Raw genomic sequence first — 16982 nt, 5'->3', positions numbered from 1 at the left:
GCTATAGCCTTCAGTCTGCCACTTTACATTTCGATTTCTCCTTGTTCTCTTTGTTTCATTTCTCTTTTCCCTACCTTCCTGTGTGTTACTGGAACATCTTTTAGAATTCTATTTGATTTGTCTGTAGTGTTTTCGAACATATTGCTTTTCATAGCCTTTTTAGTGGTTGCTGTAGGTATTACATTATGTATACATAACGTATCACCATCTATTGTTGTCAACATTTTCACAGTTCAAGTGAAAAGAGGCAATTGTGTCTCTGTCCCTTTCTTCAATATTTCCTCTACAGACACTGAGAACTACAATAGACGTGTTATTTTTTAGCCTGAACTGTCACACATAATTTAGAAATCTTAGAGGAGAGTGAAAGTCTGTTTTATTGACTCATATTTTTAGCAGCTGTGGCAGCCACACTGTGACCTCAGGCCACATGCTGTGTCCAGCGGGGCTCCCAAGGTCCTCAGCCACTTTGCCTTCTTCTCTACACCTTTTAGGATTTTCTTATGTTTGTTTTCGTGTAACATCTAGGCTTTAAGCTATACTTAGTGAGAGGAATAGGGAAAAGTAAGCCTATTCTAGTTTGCATTCCAGAGATGGGGGCCTGAAATGAGTTTTTAAGAGGACTGGCAGATGGGTGATTTGGAGGAAGCTCTTTGGGGAGGGGTCTGGGATACTTAACATCTCTCAAACATGCGGCACTGATCTAAGGGATCCTGAGGGGAGAAACATGCCTCATGGGGTAAGGGCGGTTGGGGTGACCTCAGCACAGTGCCTGCTGGGAATTGCCCGTGGTCCATGCACCCTGGATGGAAGCTGCCCCGGCTGGCACACAGATCAGCAGACTTTTTCACTCGCTTCCAAATTAAACCACTTGTGCTTCCTCCTTAAAGTCACTGTAAGCATCTCTGTCACATCCAGACCCTCATTTATCCTCCAGAATTGCTTGAACTGCTCCTTTTATTAAATTTGATTCCATTAAATAAGGGGCTAATGGTTCTCAGTAAGATGAACTGGCTTTCTCTCTCCTGCTCATCTGAACAAAACGGATGAGCAGCTGGGGAATTTCTGCCTGGAATCTGGCTGTACCCCCTCAGAAACCTAGGCAAACCTTTGGGCCATGTTGTCAATGAGCTGCTGTCCAGGGGAAGAGGTGAAAGGTGTGGAGCTGGGCTCCTGGGCCACCGTGCTGTCCTGGGACACATGGGCACTGGGGCTTTCTCTTTCATTAAGCAAATATTGATTTCTGTCAGGCTCTGCTGCAGTACAAAGTCAGGCCCCTATCTGAAGGAACTGACAGTCTATAGGAAGGACAGTCGCGATGTGGTATGTTAAGTGCTGAGATGAAGGAAACATGGAGGAAACCAGAGAAGAAGCCTCTGATCCGAACTGGGGTGTTGGGAGGCCTTCCTGGAGGAGGAGACTTACTGAGTGAGAGTTGATCGTGTACGTGCCTGCCTGGCTAAAATCCTTTAACAGATTCCCCCTGCTGCCAGGACAGGCCCAAGCGTTTACTGTGTCCACAGGCCCTCCTCAGCCCCATCACGTGCATCACCCCGTGCTTTTGCGCCCCAGCCCCATGGGATATCTGTCAAGTTCCGCTCTTGAAGCCTCCTCATGAGTCACCTGCTCTGTGTGGGATTCGTGCTTCTGCTCCTAGAGCCCCGGAGATGTTCCCTCACAGATCTCCTCATAATCCTAATCGCATATCTGCCTTCCTATGTGCCTGTTTGGGATCTCGTTCCCCGCGGTGCTCTGACTTCTTTGGGGGCAAGGATCTGGTCTCTCCAGGCCACCGCCCAGCACACGCCCCGCACCAGCACTTGTTGGTGAGTTGATTGGTGCATGAGGCGAAACTTCAGCTTCCAGGAGCCAGTCTGCAGGAACTGGGTGCAGGAACGGGGTGCGGGAACCAATCTGGTTGGGACAGGAAGGATGGAGCTCTGAGAAGAGAGGGCAGCCCCTGCTGAGGCAGGAGGGGGAGGGCAGCTTGGCCTGGAGGGGAAAACTGGGTGAGGCTGAGCAGTGAGCACAGGCTAGTGGAGGAGGGCTTGGTGAGCCCCGGGGAGGAAGGTGAGGCTTATCTCGCAGGGCATTTGCTGCAGCTGGAGGAAGAGCCTGCCGGCTGCGGTGCGGCGGGTGGGTCGGCTGTAGGCAACCGTCCTGGGAGAGAGAAGACAGGCTGGATTTGTCTCTGGCCACACCAGCAGGGTCTGCCGGCTTGTAGGCCACATTGCACACCTCATACCCGCTTCCCCATTGGAAGCGGCATGTGACCTGAGGTGTTGGTGTCCGTCATGGCTTGTGGCTGGCCCATGACGAGCCTCATAGAAGACAATGTTGGCGGGAGCTGACCCAGAGAAGGCTCTGGAGGTACTCAGAGAACAGAGATTCCCCCATACCACGGATGAGCCCTACTCATTGAGCCACACATGACACGTTGAGAAACTGTCCAGCCTGTGTGCTGGTGTGAGTCCCTTTCCTGGAGCCAGGCTGACCCAGACTCAAACCCTAAGGCTCTCCTATTCAGTCATGTGGCCCTGAGATGACCCCTGACCTGCTGGGGCTTCCTGGAGAAATGAGGGCCATGGACCCCAGGAGAGAGGTCCCTGTCCCCACTCTGGCTGTAAAGGGCCCCCATATCACACATATATCCAGATACAAAGCCTTTTTTTTTTCTTTTTGGTCTTATAAAGTGTTTTCAGAGTTCAGGAACTGGGTCAGCACACATTCATATGGGAGGGGGACTTGTGTGTGCACCAGGTGGCCCAAAGGGGGGTGTGGTGTGTCCAGAGAGGAAACCTAGCCTTGTGGGGGCCTGGAAACTAGACGGCAAGGGAGGGGCTGCTTTTATTTCAGTGACCAACAGGCACTCCTTGGCGGATAACCAGGAAATCTCACTTCCTTCTTCCACTTGGCAAGCTAGTTTGGGAGGCATGCCTCAGTGCTGGCCAGAAGTCCAGGAAGGAAAGCAAGGTGTTGGGGAGGAGGCCGCTGGGAAGGCTGATTGGGCCAGGCCCTGTCATGAGTCCTGCAGGGTCCTGGCATTGCAGGAGGCCCGGGCCGGGCCCCACATCCTTCTGTTTTGCCCAGAAGACCAGCTAGCCTTCAGGTCCTCAGCAGGGAAGCGCTTTCCCCTGGGAAAGGTAACCCATGGGGAGTGGACAGCAGGACCCTCAGGAGCATGTGGGCTGGGCCATGCGTGGCTGGATCTTGAACTCTTAATTATTTAGACTTGTGGCATGGCCTCGGCCCTGCAAATTTTAAGGAGTTTTCTTGAAAAACAAATGCCCAGCCCAGACTCTGGCACACAATAGGGCTCAGAGAACCTCTGTCCTGGTGGATGGAGGCAGGTGGTGTGGTATTGCTAAGCTCCTGTGGCTCCTGTGTTGCTTGGGTGTTGCTGTTTCTGCTGCAGTGTCATGGCCCTTTCCCCGTCGACCAGGCCAGCTGTCGTCCCACACCCCGCCCCCTGGGCACACGCTTCCCTCCGCCGGGTCCCTGAGGACTGCGGAGCGGAGCTTCTCAGAGGCTGAAGAGCACAGTATGAATATTGCATGAATAATAATAACCCCACCACTTAGCGGTTATGCAGCGTTTTCCCCGTCCACAATACTTTACCATCATTAATTAGTTATTCTGCACTGCTTCCAGCCTCCCCGCGCTCTCTGAAAAGGCACTCTTGCAAACGGGCCTTCTCTGGTCTGAAGCCCCAAGGTTGAGTGGGTGGGCGGTCCCTCACCTGGAATCATACAGCCTTCTGGAGGCTTCTGCTCGGCTCTCCCACTTCTGATAACGTTGATGGGGACGACAGTCTCCTTTCTGACCTGAGTTTCTGCCTAGAGCTGCTTTCTGGTACACTCTTGCCCCCCACCCCCCATCTCCCACAGCCTCTAGGAAAGTCGAGAACCCCATCTCAAGTGGGTGGCTGAGGGCCTGTGCAGGAAGGCTCCCTCCTGCACCTCAGTTGGTGCCCACACACCTTCAGGGGATCCCTGCAACGCCCTCTGTGTCGTTCGGCAGGCTTCCTGTGGTCAGCCCTGTTGCAGAGGGGCCACCAAGCTGGGAGTCAAATCACGCCTGGCCCAAGGCCACTGGCTGAGCAGTAGCAGAATGGAAACTCCGATTTTCTGGTTCCAAGTATCATTCCTTTCCACCCACCATGCATTCAGTCATATGAAGATTTCATGCTCCCACAGAGACATTCAAAGATGGACCAACCCCCTCAACCAGCATGTGTAGGGTTAGCTGGGTGTTCCCACAGTGGGCCCCCTGGGCCCGCCTTCCCCGGACAACACCACCCACCCCACCAGGGCAGCCTGAAGCTCCTCCTGGCTTCCAGCACTTCCGGCTCCTTCAGAGTTTCAGCAGCAACCCTGCCTGGTGTGATAGTGTTTGATGTCACCACTTGCTGGCCAGCATGGACTTGGGACACCCTGGGGGGCTTGCCCCTTTGGGAGTGCTTCTCATTCCTGGAGTGCCCTTGTCCTTGGTTTTACCTTGGGCCGAGGCCGGCTCCCGGCCTCCAATCCCTCCATTAGCCTGGAAAGGTATTGATCAGTTTGGCTTCTTTAGCTGAGTGTTTTAATCCCCGTGTGTGAATCTTTAAGAATTAATTAGCAAAGATTGCTCAGGAAAAACAAAGTAGGCACAAGTTTCCATACTGTCTGGTCACCCACCAGTATTATTTTCCTCTTAATTAGGATGCTATTTCTAGAAGCTGGAGGTATTTTCCCTTGTGTTTTGTAGCCTCGGGTCAGCCCCTCTTTCTTCCTGTTGGCCTCCAGACTCTAGTTCCTGCTCATGGTGGCTTTGTCCTGTCCCTTTCTCATCCTCTGGAGAACCCCGAGAGCCTCAGTTTACCCCTTTGCTGCTCTGACTCGCTGAGCTGCCTTCTCCATTCCCAAGCCCTGGCTCCCCCTCCGGCCTCTTGGCCTTTGCTGGTGCCTTTTCCTCTGCCTGGACACCTTCCCCTTGCCTGGTTCCACTACACGGCCGCCCCCACCCCCAGCCCCTGTCTTCACTAGGTCTTATTTGTCCTTTCGTTTTTAATTTAAATAATGCGTGCTCCAGGGGCCTTCTCAGACTCCCCTGGGCTGGGGTAGACCCCCCCCTTCCTCCCCCGCCCCCACGCCCCCGTGGTCTGCCTGGATGGTTGTGGCTGCTTGCTTCCTTGTGTTCCTGGGACCCCACGCGAGGAATTCCCCACTCTGCAGGCGCCAGGGCACACGGCTGCAGCCTCAGTGCTGAGCTGGGTTTGCTGAGCTGGTGGTCTGACTCCTGTGCCCTCTGGTCGTGGTCAGAGGCCCCCCTTTGGAGCTGTCTTTGCTCAGCTGTCCTCTCTCCCCAGCTTTCCTTTTACTTTCTATCTCTGGAACCTGCAGGCTCTGGCAGGTGTGGGCTCTGCCCCGGGTCTGGGAGCTTTCATGGGAAAGGAGGAACGCCTCAGCCCTGGGAGAGGAGCGGCCGAGTCCTGATTACCTGGAGCTGGTGGCTGCAGTCAGTCTAACAAGGTGGGGAAAGGGTATCGAGGAAGAGCAGTTTCCGGTGGTTCCTGGGCTTGTGAACAAGGAGCCTAAGGTTTCTGCAAATCCAGAGCTGTGTCAGAGGAAGGCTCTAGACCCCAGCACACACCCAGCCACCACCTGTAGCTGGAGTGCTCCACACCCAGGCTAACCCAAAGCTTCTCCGGTGTTCCGTTTGGGAGAGGACAGAAGCCTTCCTCCCACATTCAGACCTCATGTGCTTAATTCATAACGTCGAACAGCCCCCTGGAGGAGCGAAAGGGCCAGGACCACCTGCCTGGTCTTTCTGAAAAGTGCACCCATCCACGAGCTCTGTGGAAGGGAAGGGGTACCAAACACCCACAAACACCGAACCAGCTCAGCTAGAGAAACACACCTTGTGTTCTGCGGGGGCCCCCGAGATCAGCTTACATTTCAGGGAGGCTCAGAACAAATGGGCAGAAAGAAAGAAGCTGTCTCACTGAGTCCTTTCTACACATTCGGGTCTTACGTCCCCATTTTTGGATGAGAAAAGGGAGGCCCAGGATCAAACTGTGTGTGAAAAATATTTGGACTGTTCCCTTTCCATTTGCACTTCCAATCCCTGTTCTGACCCTTTCTCCCAGTGGGATCCTGGCTGCACTTTACTTGGTCTGGGATCTCGGGCAGGAAAGACAGAGGCATCCACAGCAACGGCAGCCATGTGTGTTCCATGTGTGTTCCACATATGATCTGTGTGTTTCGTGTCTGTTCCACGAGTGTTTCCCGTCTCAGGGTTGCAGGAGCAAAAGTCACTTGTTTCTCCTTGGCTGAGCGTTTCTTCCCTCTGACCCATCATTATCACTTAGTACCAGATACTCAGTCTTATCACTTGAAGCTACTTCTGGTTTCATGCTCAGTGGTTTTGAGGGTCACTTCCCAGAGAGCTCAGAGTTCTCTCCTTTCATCTTCTCTCTGCATCTCACAGGAAGAGAATCTGAGTTCCGAGGAATCTCACATACCATCCTGAAGGGGGTCCTTTGTTGCCACAGAACAACCTGCCGGGCAGTGTGACTGGAGCAGGCTCAGAGGTGTGACAAGGTGGCAGAGGTGATCCTGAACAAATGAAGAGAATGGGGACTTCCTGAAGAGGTGGCTTTGTGCTACGTCTTTTTTTTTTTTTTAATGTTTATTTATTTTAGAGAGAGAGAGAGAGAGAAAGAATCCCAAGCAGGCTCCAGGCTCCACACCGTCAGTGCAAAGCCCGACATGGGGCTTGAACCCACAAACTGTGAGGTGATGACCTGAGCCAAAGTCGGACGCTCAGCTGACTGAACCACCCAGGCGCCCCTCTGCTAAGTCTTGAAGGATAAGTAAGAGCATTCCATGGGAACAAGGAAGGTGTTGCATCAAAGACAGCAGCATGTGCAGTGGCTGCTTTCCTTGCTGATCCTGGTTGGGTTTATTAGAGGCTGGGGTGTGAGCAACTTGTTCACTGCCAGCCTCCTCTACTCGCCTCCCTGCCTTGCCAACCTGATTTCCAATGATGCTCTATGAAGGACCTGCCACCCCAGTCATCAGGAGTCTTCTGATGGCAGGTGACAATTACTTAGCTTGGATTAGATTAAGATAAAGAAAGTGTTTCCTTACTGAGGTGACTGAAAAGTCAAGAAGAGGTGTTTCAGGCACAGTTGGATTCAGGCCCTCAAAAGGTGTCTTTAAGACTTGGTCTCAGCTTGACCCTCTTCTGTGGGGGCTTCAGTCCTAGCAGATTCTCTCCATCCAGTGGGCCCCCCCTCAGCCCCACAGTTACCAATTCCAGAAGGTACTCCTGTTTCTCCATATTTCCCTCCAAGTCCCAGAGCTGAGTCTTACTGGCCTGAATTGGTTCACCTGCTCCACCCCTCAACTAATCACTGCTGACAGGAAGATGGAATATGCTAATTAATCAGGTAGGGTTCATGCATCCATCCTGGGGCCGGCCCTGGGCGAATCACGTGGAGGTAGTTCCCAAAGGAACGCCGAGGTAATGCCAGCAGCCGAGGGGTCGGAGCAGGGGTGTGCAGGCGACACAGCAGGTGTCCATTCTGCACACCTCCATTTAGACTTCTAGCTAGTGGAGACGGAGGTTTGCAGGAAGTGCTGGACATCGCCTTTGACCCTCCAATTTTTCTTTTTGTCTCCCTTGTCACTCTGTGAGCTCCTTTACGGGGCACAGGTGTCTTGGGTTGCTCTTGGATGCCCTACCCAGAGCAGACTGCAGGCACTTCATGCCTATGTGTAGACTGTGTTAGGAGATGATGGATGCCAGGATGCCCCTGGCTGGGGATGTTAGAATGAGATCTAAAGTTAGGAGCCATTCTGCAATATTTAAGTTCCAGGATGAAAATGACCAGGCATCCATTGACAAACACTGAGGGCAGCTTCTCTCTATTTTTAGTTCAGTTACTTATAGAACAACATCTGAGTTCTCGCACACCCACTACTCCACAATGGGAACCACATAGCCTGATCCTGCCCAAATAAGGGTGGTGAAGAGTGCCAGCCCCCACTGAGGGCGGGCCCAACAGGTGTCATGGACAGTGCAGGAGGTCTGGACATCAGGGACGGGCTCTCAGTGGGTCAGATTCCAACTGAATGGGGCAGAGCCTTGCTGTGCCCTTAGCTTACTCTCAGAGAGCAGCCCTCTTGCTGCCTTCCCCTGAAGGCTCCCCTCTCTCGTCCCAGGGGAGGGGACCCAGGGAGCCTCAAGGTCTCAGGACCATTTCCTTCCCGTTTGGAAACCACTTGCAGAAGCAGACCGTGCTCTGCATGACTGAGGTGGGATGAGCTGCAGAGAAGAGGGCTGGAGGCTGGCTATTTCGGTGGGGAGGGATATCGTCCTCCAGAGGCATGTTCAAATGGGGCAGGCGGAGGAAGCAGGGACCTGGACAAGTGTAGCCTCACATCTGTGGCTTGGCAAGAGCACCTGGGCACACAGGAAGACTGTGAGGGTGGAGACCCATCTAGAGGCAGCCCCCTGCTCTCTGTGCTAGGTGGCAGCAAGGGCTGGGCTCCGGGACCTCTGCTCCTGACCCTTGCGCCTGCTTCAGTGTGGGCAGTCCCAGGAGTGCTGGCAGTCAATTCAGATGTGGCCAGCACTGTGCCCACTACCGCCTGGCAAACCGGTCAGCACAGCCCCTGCGTGCCCCCAGGGAGACTGGCCTTGGTACGGCCAGCCCCTGCTCAGCCCCCTTGGACTCTCCCCTGGGTTGGAAAGTCGGTCCTCTGGATGCTAACCTTCCTCTTCCTGCTTGCAAGAGAACCCAGAGAATTCCAGCAGAGAATGTGCCTGGCAGCTTCCTCCTGGGGCTCTCACAGATCTCAACGCAGGGGCACACCGGAAGCCTCTGGCTGTGCTGCTAGGCCCATCCATCCTCCAGCTGCTTTGCGGAGTCAGGGGAAATTAGCACTGGGGGCTCACCGGGGGTCTATGGCCCAGGAGGGACTCCTCTAGCTCAAGACCCTGGCAGGAGGCGGGTGGTGGGGTCAGCTGGGCTAGTGTGTTTATGACAGATCCTCACCCAGGGGCTTGTTAGCGGGGCAGAGACATGAGCGGAGCGTGCAGGGGGAAGGCTGCAGGGAGGGAGTTCCCTCCCCAAGGAGGGGAAAGGCTGCCGCCGAGTGGCCATCTGGCTGGCTAGCAGGAATTACTGGGACCGGATGTGTCCACCGCCCGGGTTCCTGTGCCTGCAGGTGGAAAAGCAGTGGCCCCATGGAAGGCATTCTCTCAGTCCCTGACCTCAGTCCCTGACCTTGGACGTGGTAGAAGAGCCCGAAGCCCAGAGAGCCAGGGCAGCACCTGGCCTTTTGTGACATTAAATGTTCTTTCTCCTTTTTCCTTCTCAGCCCTGCTGCCAGAGGTCTGAGCTCCTGTGGCATAGGCTCCGGGTGCCCATGCATGACCATGTCTCTGTGTTTCTTTCTCTCTGGCTCTCTGACTTTTTCCATCTCACTCTGTGTTCTTTCTTTCCTCTCTATTCAAGTTTCATCTCGGGCTCATATAAAGTTTTTATGCTGCATGCTCCACGTGGAGAGGGATGGTCACCAGGGGAGGACCCAGGAAAGACGTTCATGTGTCAAGGGGGTAGGGGAGAGACTGTCCCCTTTGTGGGCTGGCCTCGCTTGCTGATGCCCTGCCCTGCCCTGTCCCCTGTCTCCTGTCCATTTACGGCAGAGGGGGGGCCAGACCGATGTCAAGAAGGGAGCCAGGGTGAGCACACAGCATATGCAGCTCTGAAGTTTGGGCATCAATCTGGAAGTCAGCTCCTAGCCCAGCCCCTCAAAACAGCCCAACCCAGCCATGTGCAAAATATAAGATTTTGTCCCATCCCTGGAATAGTTTTCAACCTAGCTGGAATGGCAGGATTAATGTAAGGAATGTAAAGAAACAACGAAGCTCAGCCAGAGTTTCAGAGAACGGACGAGACCAAGGTCGTATCGTACGTGGGGGTGTCTGTGATGTGTGTGCATGGATGGGCCTCATGTAGGGGCACGCATTTCAGAAGAAAGGTAGAAGTCATTGAATTTCCAAGACAACCTGTGGTTAGAGCAAGGCTGTGTACCTTTGCTTCACAACTTCCCAGCTTTATCCATCTGCTAAGTGAGGCCAGTGGAAAAATCCTAACCTCCGTTACGATGATCCTTTCCCCTCCAAACACACACAGAGCAAGAGGTCAACCCAACACATCACCCCAGGCAGCACTGACTGTAGTCAGCAGATGTGGTCCTGTGGGGAATGTCTTTACTGAGCAAGTGCCTCTGCCATCTTTCAGCCTCCCAGAGGTGGGGGGTTGGGAGGTGGATTTGTCTTGGAGCTAAACTGGGGAAGATCCAGCCCCCAACCCCACAGGTGTGGTACTTCCGGCTTCTCTACCTTTGCCTGGAAGCTTGTACCTAGAACCAGGCTTGGGTCTCATCACCTCCAACCCCCAAACCCCTCCAGCCCTTGGTCTTAATGGGTGTGGGGTCATTCTTTTAGCTCCCTGGGATTCGACCTTGCAGGACGTCCGGGGCCTCTCAGTGCAAGTCGCATGGCTCAGACTCTGCGTTCCACTTCTCTTGGCCTTTGGGCCCATTGTCAAGTCTTCAATGCCTTTGGTTCCTCATTCATCAAAGGCAGGTGAGAACAGCTCCTATCTCCCACAGTTGCTGCTGCGAGTATTAAATGTGTTAATGCAAGTGCCGCACCCAGTATTGTCTCAAAGTAAGTGGCCAATTAATGAACGCCTTCCTCTGCAAGGCCTACCACTCTGCCTTAGATCTTCTGGGCCCTTCTGCAGGGACAACGGCCCCCACCTGGAAGCCACGTCTCCTGATGGCAGGAGTCCTCCTGGCTCGAAGAGTGAGGCACCCCTGCCGCGTGCTCCGTCACCGTTATTCACCCATTCGCAGAACGTCTGTTAATACGTCCTTCGTACCCGACGCTGGGTCGAATACTGGGGGGCAGAACCCCCCACAGGGCATGCAGAGCACAGTGGGGAGACTGGCCAGAAGATGCAGTCTGTGGATTAATTAGCTGAGAGGCTCTCAGGCCGCAGGGTGCCTGGAGCGCGGCAGCACTCTGTAACATTGTTAGATAAATGCTGTGGTCGGGTATGAAGGCTTCACAGGAGGGGGAGCAGGTCGTGGGGCAGCTGAGCCAGGTGTAGGGGCTCGGGAGGAAGTAAAATGGAACCGAGGTGAGGAGAAGGAGGAGAAGCGAGAAGATGGGGCCAGGCAGAGGGGGTGGCCCGGGGAAAGCAGAGCCTGCGGCCTGGGTGGGGACTGGAAGCAGTGCAGTATGGCTGGAGTGAGAGGGTTTGTGGGAACGACAGAAGAAGCTAAAGCGGCAGCAAGGGTCAGAGTTTGGGTCTTGGAGACCATATTAGAGAGCTGGCTGAACCCCGAGGGCCACTCGAGGGAACCCGGCTCCCCGTGTGGGTTCGGGGGAGGGCTCTAACATCCCTGCAAGGTTCCAGGACACCCCGTGGCAACCAGCAGCCTGCCTCTGTGTTCCTGAGGCTGGGGGCCAAGCAGGAGGGCCTTCCCGGATGTGGGGGAGGGAGTGGCTGGGGACAGGGGCCGGCCCTCCACCCCTGGCCTGATCACAGCCAGCAGTTTGGTTCTAACCAGAGTCTGGGTTTTCTTTCTTTACAGATGTTGGAGTGTTAGCAACGGGCAAGTCTGCTGGGGCCGAAATTGGTAGGTGGCTGTCCTGCTTCCTCTGCGTGCAGGGCTGAGGGGGCAGGAGGGGGACACTCCAGAAGGCCTGGGCGGGTGGGGCGTGCAGGGGGTGTGTGTGGCTGGTTTCCTGCCTGTCATCCCGGGACAGGGGCCACACTCACTTCCAGACCTGCCTGAGGAGCTAACACAGCTTTACCCCAGGGGCATGGGCCTGCTGGAGAGCCTGTCCTCAGAGGGGTATGAGTCACCAGTGTCGCCCTTGTCTGTTCTCTGTAAGCTGAGCAGCTCCAGCACCTACAGGGCCCTGCATTCTGCCATGCTTCCATGGCCCGCCCCACACCTGCATGGTTGGTCCCAGCTCCTTTCCACCTCAGGGGCTTGCCTCAGCAGGCACGGTACAGTCTGCCTCCTCCGGGAAGGCTCCCGGCTCCCATGCCAGCCCAGCCCACCCCTGTTACCTGGCATTAGGGTGAGCTCCCAACTGCCCCAGCTGACTCCCCTCAAGGTGGAGTCTGATCTTTGCCTTCTGCTCACCACAGAGCAGGCAATGAACACGTATGTGATAAATGAATCAATGAAAAGATAAGTGAGGAAGGAATACGGGAGGCCAGAGAAGTGAACCATCCGCCGCTGGGGAATGATTCCCTCAGCTGAAGAGAGCAGGATGGAGTTCTAGGAGGAGGGGATAGGGTGTGGGCGAGGGGCAGGGAACGAGTGTGCCCCTGGGCTTCAGCGGATCGGAATGTGGAATTTTAGGGTCCTGCACACGACTTTGGACTTCACCCAGATTGTGAAGGGAGCTGCAGAAGACCTCTGTAGGATGGTGACTGGTTGATGGCCGTTGTTCAATTCCTCCCTGCCCTGCAGATATCAAGTACGCCATCATCGGGACGGCTGTGGGCCTGGCCATATCAGCTGGCTTCTTGGCCCTGAAGATCTGCATGATCAAGAAGCACTTGTTTGATAATGACTCCTCCGACCTGAGAAACTCAACCCTGGGCTTCAACGGTAAGGGAGCAGTGACCTCCGCCCAGCCCAGCCCAGCCCAGCCCAGGATGGTGAGGGCAGCCTGAGGCACCGGGAAGCTCGGAAACTTGGTTGGAGAAAGACTGAAAACCTGGGTAGAAAAGAAACGCAGTGAGCTCTCTGTGTCTCTGTTGATCTCTCTCCCTCCCCTCTTCTTTTTCTCTCTCGGTACTTTTCCATTCCTAAGAATCAGATTTCTTGGAAAAAGGTGGAAGGGGAAGGGGGCTGAGTTGGCTTCAGACAGAAACGTCTATTCTCATATCCAAAAATGTGACCAGATAAAATTGATCCCAGGAGGTGATGAGGCTGGGTGGTGCTGTGAGCTCAGTTGATATGGGCAGAGTTGCTCATAAATTGGTCTTGCTTGGAGCTGTGCTGGGTCCTCTTGATCCAAACAGAGCTGGGCGTACATGAACTCTGGCAGGTTCTCAGTGTCCCACAGCATCTGCGGGGAAGTGAAACTCACAGACACGGGGCAAACAGTTTGTGAGTTCTGATAGCAAAATACAACAGTGATTCGCATCCCCTTTCTCCCAAGTTGGGACTCGCAAAAATCATTCCCAGTCTGCTTCATGAGATGACGATGCAGTTTTCCATGAGATTCTCCCGGGGACGAGGAGGAAGGAGCCTCACTGTGTCTCTGCAAAGTGCAATTACTATCTGCGAAGAGAGGCAGAGGGGGAAGTCTGGGCCAGGGAGAGGAGACACAGCCTTTGGGGGCTTCCTGAGATGCCAGCATGTCCAACTGAACAAGGGGTTTAATTGGTCACAGGAGTTTGCTTACCATTGCTTTTGTATCCTTAGGAATAGGCGGGGAGAGGACAAACCCTCTCCATCACAGAATGGGAGACGTGCTGGATCCCTTTAGGGCAAGGGGGTCCAGGAGTTGCAAGTGAAGGGGGATAATGGGGGATGATGAGGGTAGGAGGGCCCTAGGGAAGGCTCGGTTCTACTTATGTGCCCAACTAAGGGGGCTCTAGATGAGACCTGGATGGACAAACTCCAACAGAGCCAAAGGGGAAGGATGAAGAACACTCAGCCCAAGACCACCGCCCCCCCGTGCCCCCAACCCAGGGAGCCCTTCAGAGCTGCCTGAGTCAGGCTGGCTCTGACTCGCTCCTGCTTGCCTGGCACTGACTGAGCTGCACCACAGGTCACAGTGTCTCCTTCCTAATGCTTTTCTTTCTCTGTTTAGATTCGGTCACACTAAAGAAGAGAGTCCCAAGGTAAGGTCACTACCGTGGTAAGTGAGGGTATCATTTTTCCTCCTGTTTTATCCATTGTGCTTCCTTGCCTGTCCTCCTAGCCCTTCTCTCTACTCCAAAGTGCTTCCAAGGAGGCCAGAATGCACCCCAAGTCTCCTCTTCCCTTCTATGGTTCAGTGGGTAAGAGTCATGAGAGTGGGGGGGCGGGGTGGCGCACAGGGTACAGTAGCCAAAGGGGACTTGGGCTGGCCTCTGAATACCCTCAGTTACCTGCCCTACCTCCCACACAGAATCCCTCAGTGCATCCCCCCAACACTCAGAGAGAGGTCCCTAGCCCTTGCCTTGACCCACTTGGGAAACCCATGTGGCCTACTCCAGGTTAACTGGCTTCCCCACTGGCAATGAGCCACACTGTTCTTCCACATAGAGACTATGTCCTCTGAGACAACCCTGCCTCAGGACCTTTGCATATGCTCTTTTCTGTCATCTGGAATGCTTTTCTTCCAGATAGCTGCACGCTTGGCCTTTCACTTCCTTCATATCTCTGCTTCAGTGCCATCATTTCATTTTAGATGGCCTGTTTGAAATAGAACCCCCTTCCCCTGATTATTGTCTTCCCCTTCCCTAGCTTTATTTTCCTTCATATTACTTTCCATTCACTGACATCATGTGATATATTTCTTTTGATGGCTTTCTCCCCGAGATGTAAGGTCCTTGAGGGTGAGGTCTTTCTTTTCATCTCTGTAGCCCCGACACTTAGCACAGTGCCTGCAACAGAGTGGGTGCTCCAAGTAGAGGAGGTGCTCCGTGAGGGCTGGCATGCAGACAGAGTCTGGGCTGAGTGGGGGGGAGGTGGGATTTAGAGGGGATCTGGAGCATGGGGTCACCTCCACTTCTTCCCTGGGACCTCGGACTCAGTGGGCGCTGTGTCGTGAGCATGGAAGGAATGGCGGATTTGTGTGTGAAGGAGACAGACGCGTGGCTCACTGTCACCAGGGTCACGCCCAGGCGGTGAGCTGCAAATGGACTTTCTCAAGACGTTCACTTCCTGGAGGACCTCCCCTCCTTTAGATGTTCTCGTTTCTGGGCCCTACAGTGCGTTTCCTCAACTCTACCTCCAAGCATGAACCCCTCTCCTCCTCTGACTCTCACTGTTTCTCTGTCTCCCTCTCTCTGTCCCATCGTCTCCCCCTCCATTTGGCCACCCTACAGGGGCCTCCCCTGGGGGAGCTGAGTGTGATTAGGGTGACCATTTACCTTATCATCCAAATCAGGACTTTGTGAGGGTGGAGAAGAGGCACTGCTAATGACTGTGTGTGATAGATGTAAACCTGGGTGGTTCTAGAACACAGACGCCTGTGTTTAGTGGGGTTCACCCTGCATTTAGTGCGGCCATAAGGCAGTGGCCTCCAAGCCCTGGGGTGGCCACACAGTTCTCTTGCTGGCAATGTCACCTCCTCTGCATCTGGGGTTCTCATGCAGGGGAGGGGCAGTCCCAGGGAGCTTTTGGAAATGTATGGTAGAATTAGGGGCATTTATGGGCTGGGAGACCAGGCCATGTGTCCCATCTCACATACACATGTTCGTACACACCCAGACCCACACTGGCTGAGGTTGGCACATTCCTCTTTAGAAAAGAACACGTTACACACCTCCCAAGTGCCACCAAATCCCTGAGACCTCTCGTGCAGGAAAAGTAGAATTTCAAGTTGGCTGGCTCTCGCTGCCCTGTCCTTCCCCACCCTAAGGGGCCTTCACACTGGGGCAGCTCTGTCTTCTTTCAGCCCTCGGGGGATTGGCACAGTGATAGGTTCCCCTGAAGGTGCAGCTGTGACCCTTGTCAGGAGGATGTCCTTGTCCTGGCTCAGCCAGAGGCAGCACTCCCACTGCTCTGGGCTCTGTGCTGACTCAGGCTCTCCCACTGTAGAGTCAGGGCAGACAGACCTTCATCAGGGCTTCGAACAGGGCTTTGGGCAGACGCAGGTATGGGAGGCCATGGACTGAGTCTAGTAGGATGAGAAGGATTAGCTCCTGATAGTAGGGGGAGAGGGGACCAGGAAATGACTAGATGAACCCCAGACATAGAACGTGCATTGCCTTTGGGGGTCCAGCTGGTCTCTGTGATGGAGAGTACAAGGTAGGAGTCAGTTTTGGGGTAGATGGGCTATGTCTGCAATGATGAAGAATCTGACCACAGCATGGCTTCCGGGGACCTCTGCTGGGTGGCTGACACATCCTGGGTATGTGGCTACAGACTGTTGTGGCCAGCTCGGGCCCCATGTCATGACGGAGTGGTCCTAGAGATCTTCTCCCCACCCACGGGATCGGGCGTGCTACCTTGGCCATCGAAACCACCCACACGCATGGAGGGGAACTTTGAGTTAGGGTACCTTGCATTGGAAACTCCAGTGCCTCCCAGAAGTTTCTGAAGACCCTGTTTCAGGGATATCTTAATCATGGAATTCACAAAAATGGCAGATTTCACAAATCCTAATTTCCGGTCCTGGTACATGCGTGTGTGTGCATTGGAGGGTGAGGGGGTGGAGAAGCTCTGATGTCTCGTAGTGAGTGACTGACACGTGTGTGTGTGTGTGTGTGTGTGTGTGTGTGCGTGTGCACCTGTGTGAAGACGCTGCTGTGTGCAGTACAAACAAACCACTTCAAAAGCCTTGTTGAAGCAGCAGTCGCTGTGGCTTTCTGTTCCCATGTATGATCCTGTCAGAAGAACATCGCGGTTTTGTGTGCATTTAGAAGTTCTGAATTATTTTGAAGCCTCGGAACTAGAGGAGGCCATTTTCATAATCCTGAAGAGGTGACTGTAATAGTCATTCAAAAATAAACATGGTACAAGTGAAGTCCAGGAAAGGGAATGTGAAGGAAGCAGGGGGAAAGCAGGTGGCTGGATGAAGAAAGGAACACATGAAGGGCAGGGGAGAGTCGGGCGGCTGGGTGGGAGTCCTCCCCCACCCCGGGGATATAGCCCTGCACCAAGTTCAGGGAAGTGTTCTTGGCACGTAGCAGACCAGAGCTCCTCCACAAACAGGGATTTTTGAAGAGAAGGGAGGCA

At 54.2% G+C, this 16982-nt stretch overlaps 1 protein-coding gene across 3 annotated transcripts in view; it reads left to right on the top strand.

Annotated features, from left to right (window-relative positions):
* TMEM273 (transmembrane protein 273) overlaps positions 1 to 16982 on the top strand; it is a 34791-nt gene that overhangs the window by 11136 nt on the left and 6673 nt on the right. The window contains exons 1-4 of one of the 3 annotated variants that reach the window (XM_042908752.1): positions 6964 to 7078; positions 11658 to 11702; positions 12552 to 12692; positions 13906 to 13936. In XM_042908752.1, coding sequence (XP_042764686.1) covers positions 7024 to 7078; positions 11658 to 11702; positions 12552 to 12692; positions 13906 to 13936 — 272 coding nt within the window. In that variant the 5' untranslated portion in view covers positions 6964 to 7023. Of the gene's footprint in view, positions 1 to 6963; positions 7079 to 10288; positions 10642 to 11657; positions 11703 to 12551; positions 12693 to 13905; positions 13937 to 16982 lie in introns of those variants that run through there. The other 2 variants (XM_042908754.1, XM_042908753.1) reach the window with 2 other exon arrangements.

This window comes from Panthera leo, chromosome D2 (assembly GCF_018350215.1).
Source record: "Panthera leo isolate Ple1 chromosome D2, P.leo_Ple1_pat1.1, whole genome shotgun sequence".
Taxonomy (NCBI): Eukaryota; Metazoa; Chordata; class Mammalia; order Carnivora; family Felidae; genus Panthera; species Panthera leo.
Note: the sequence above shows the minus strand (reverse complement) of the source record. Positions and strands in the feature narration are given on the sequence as shown.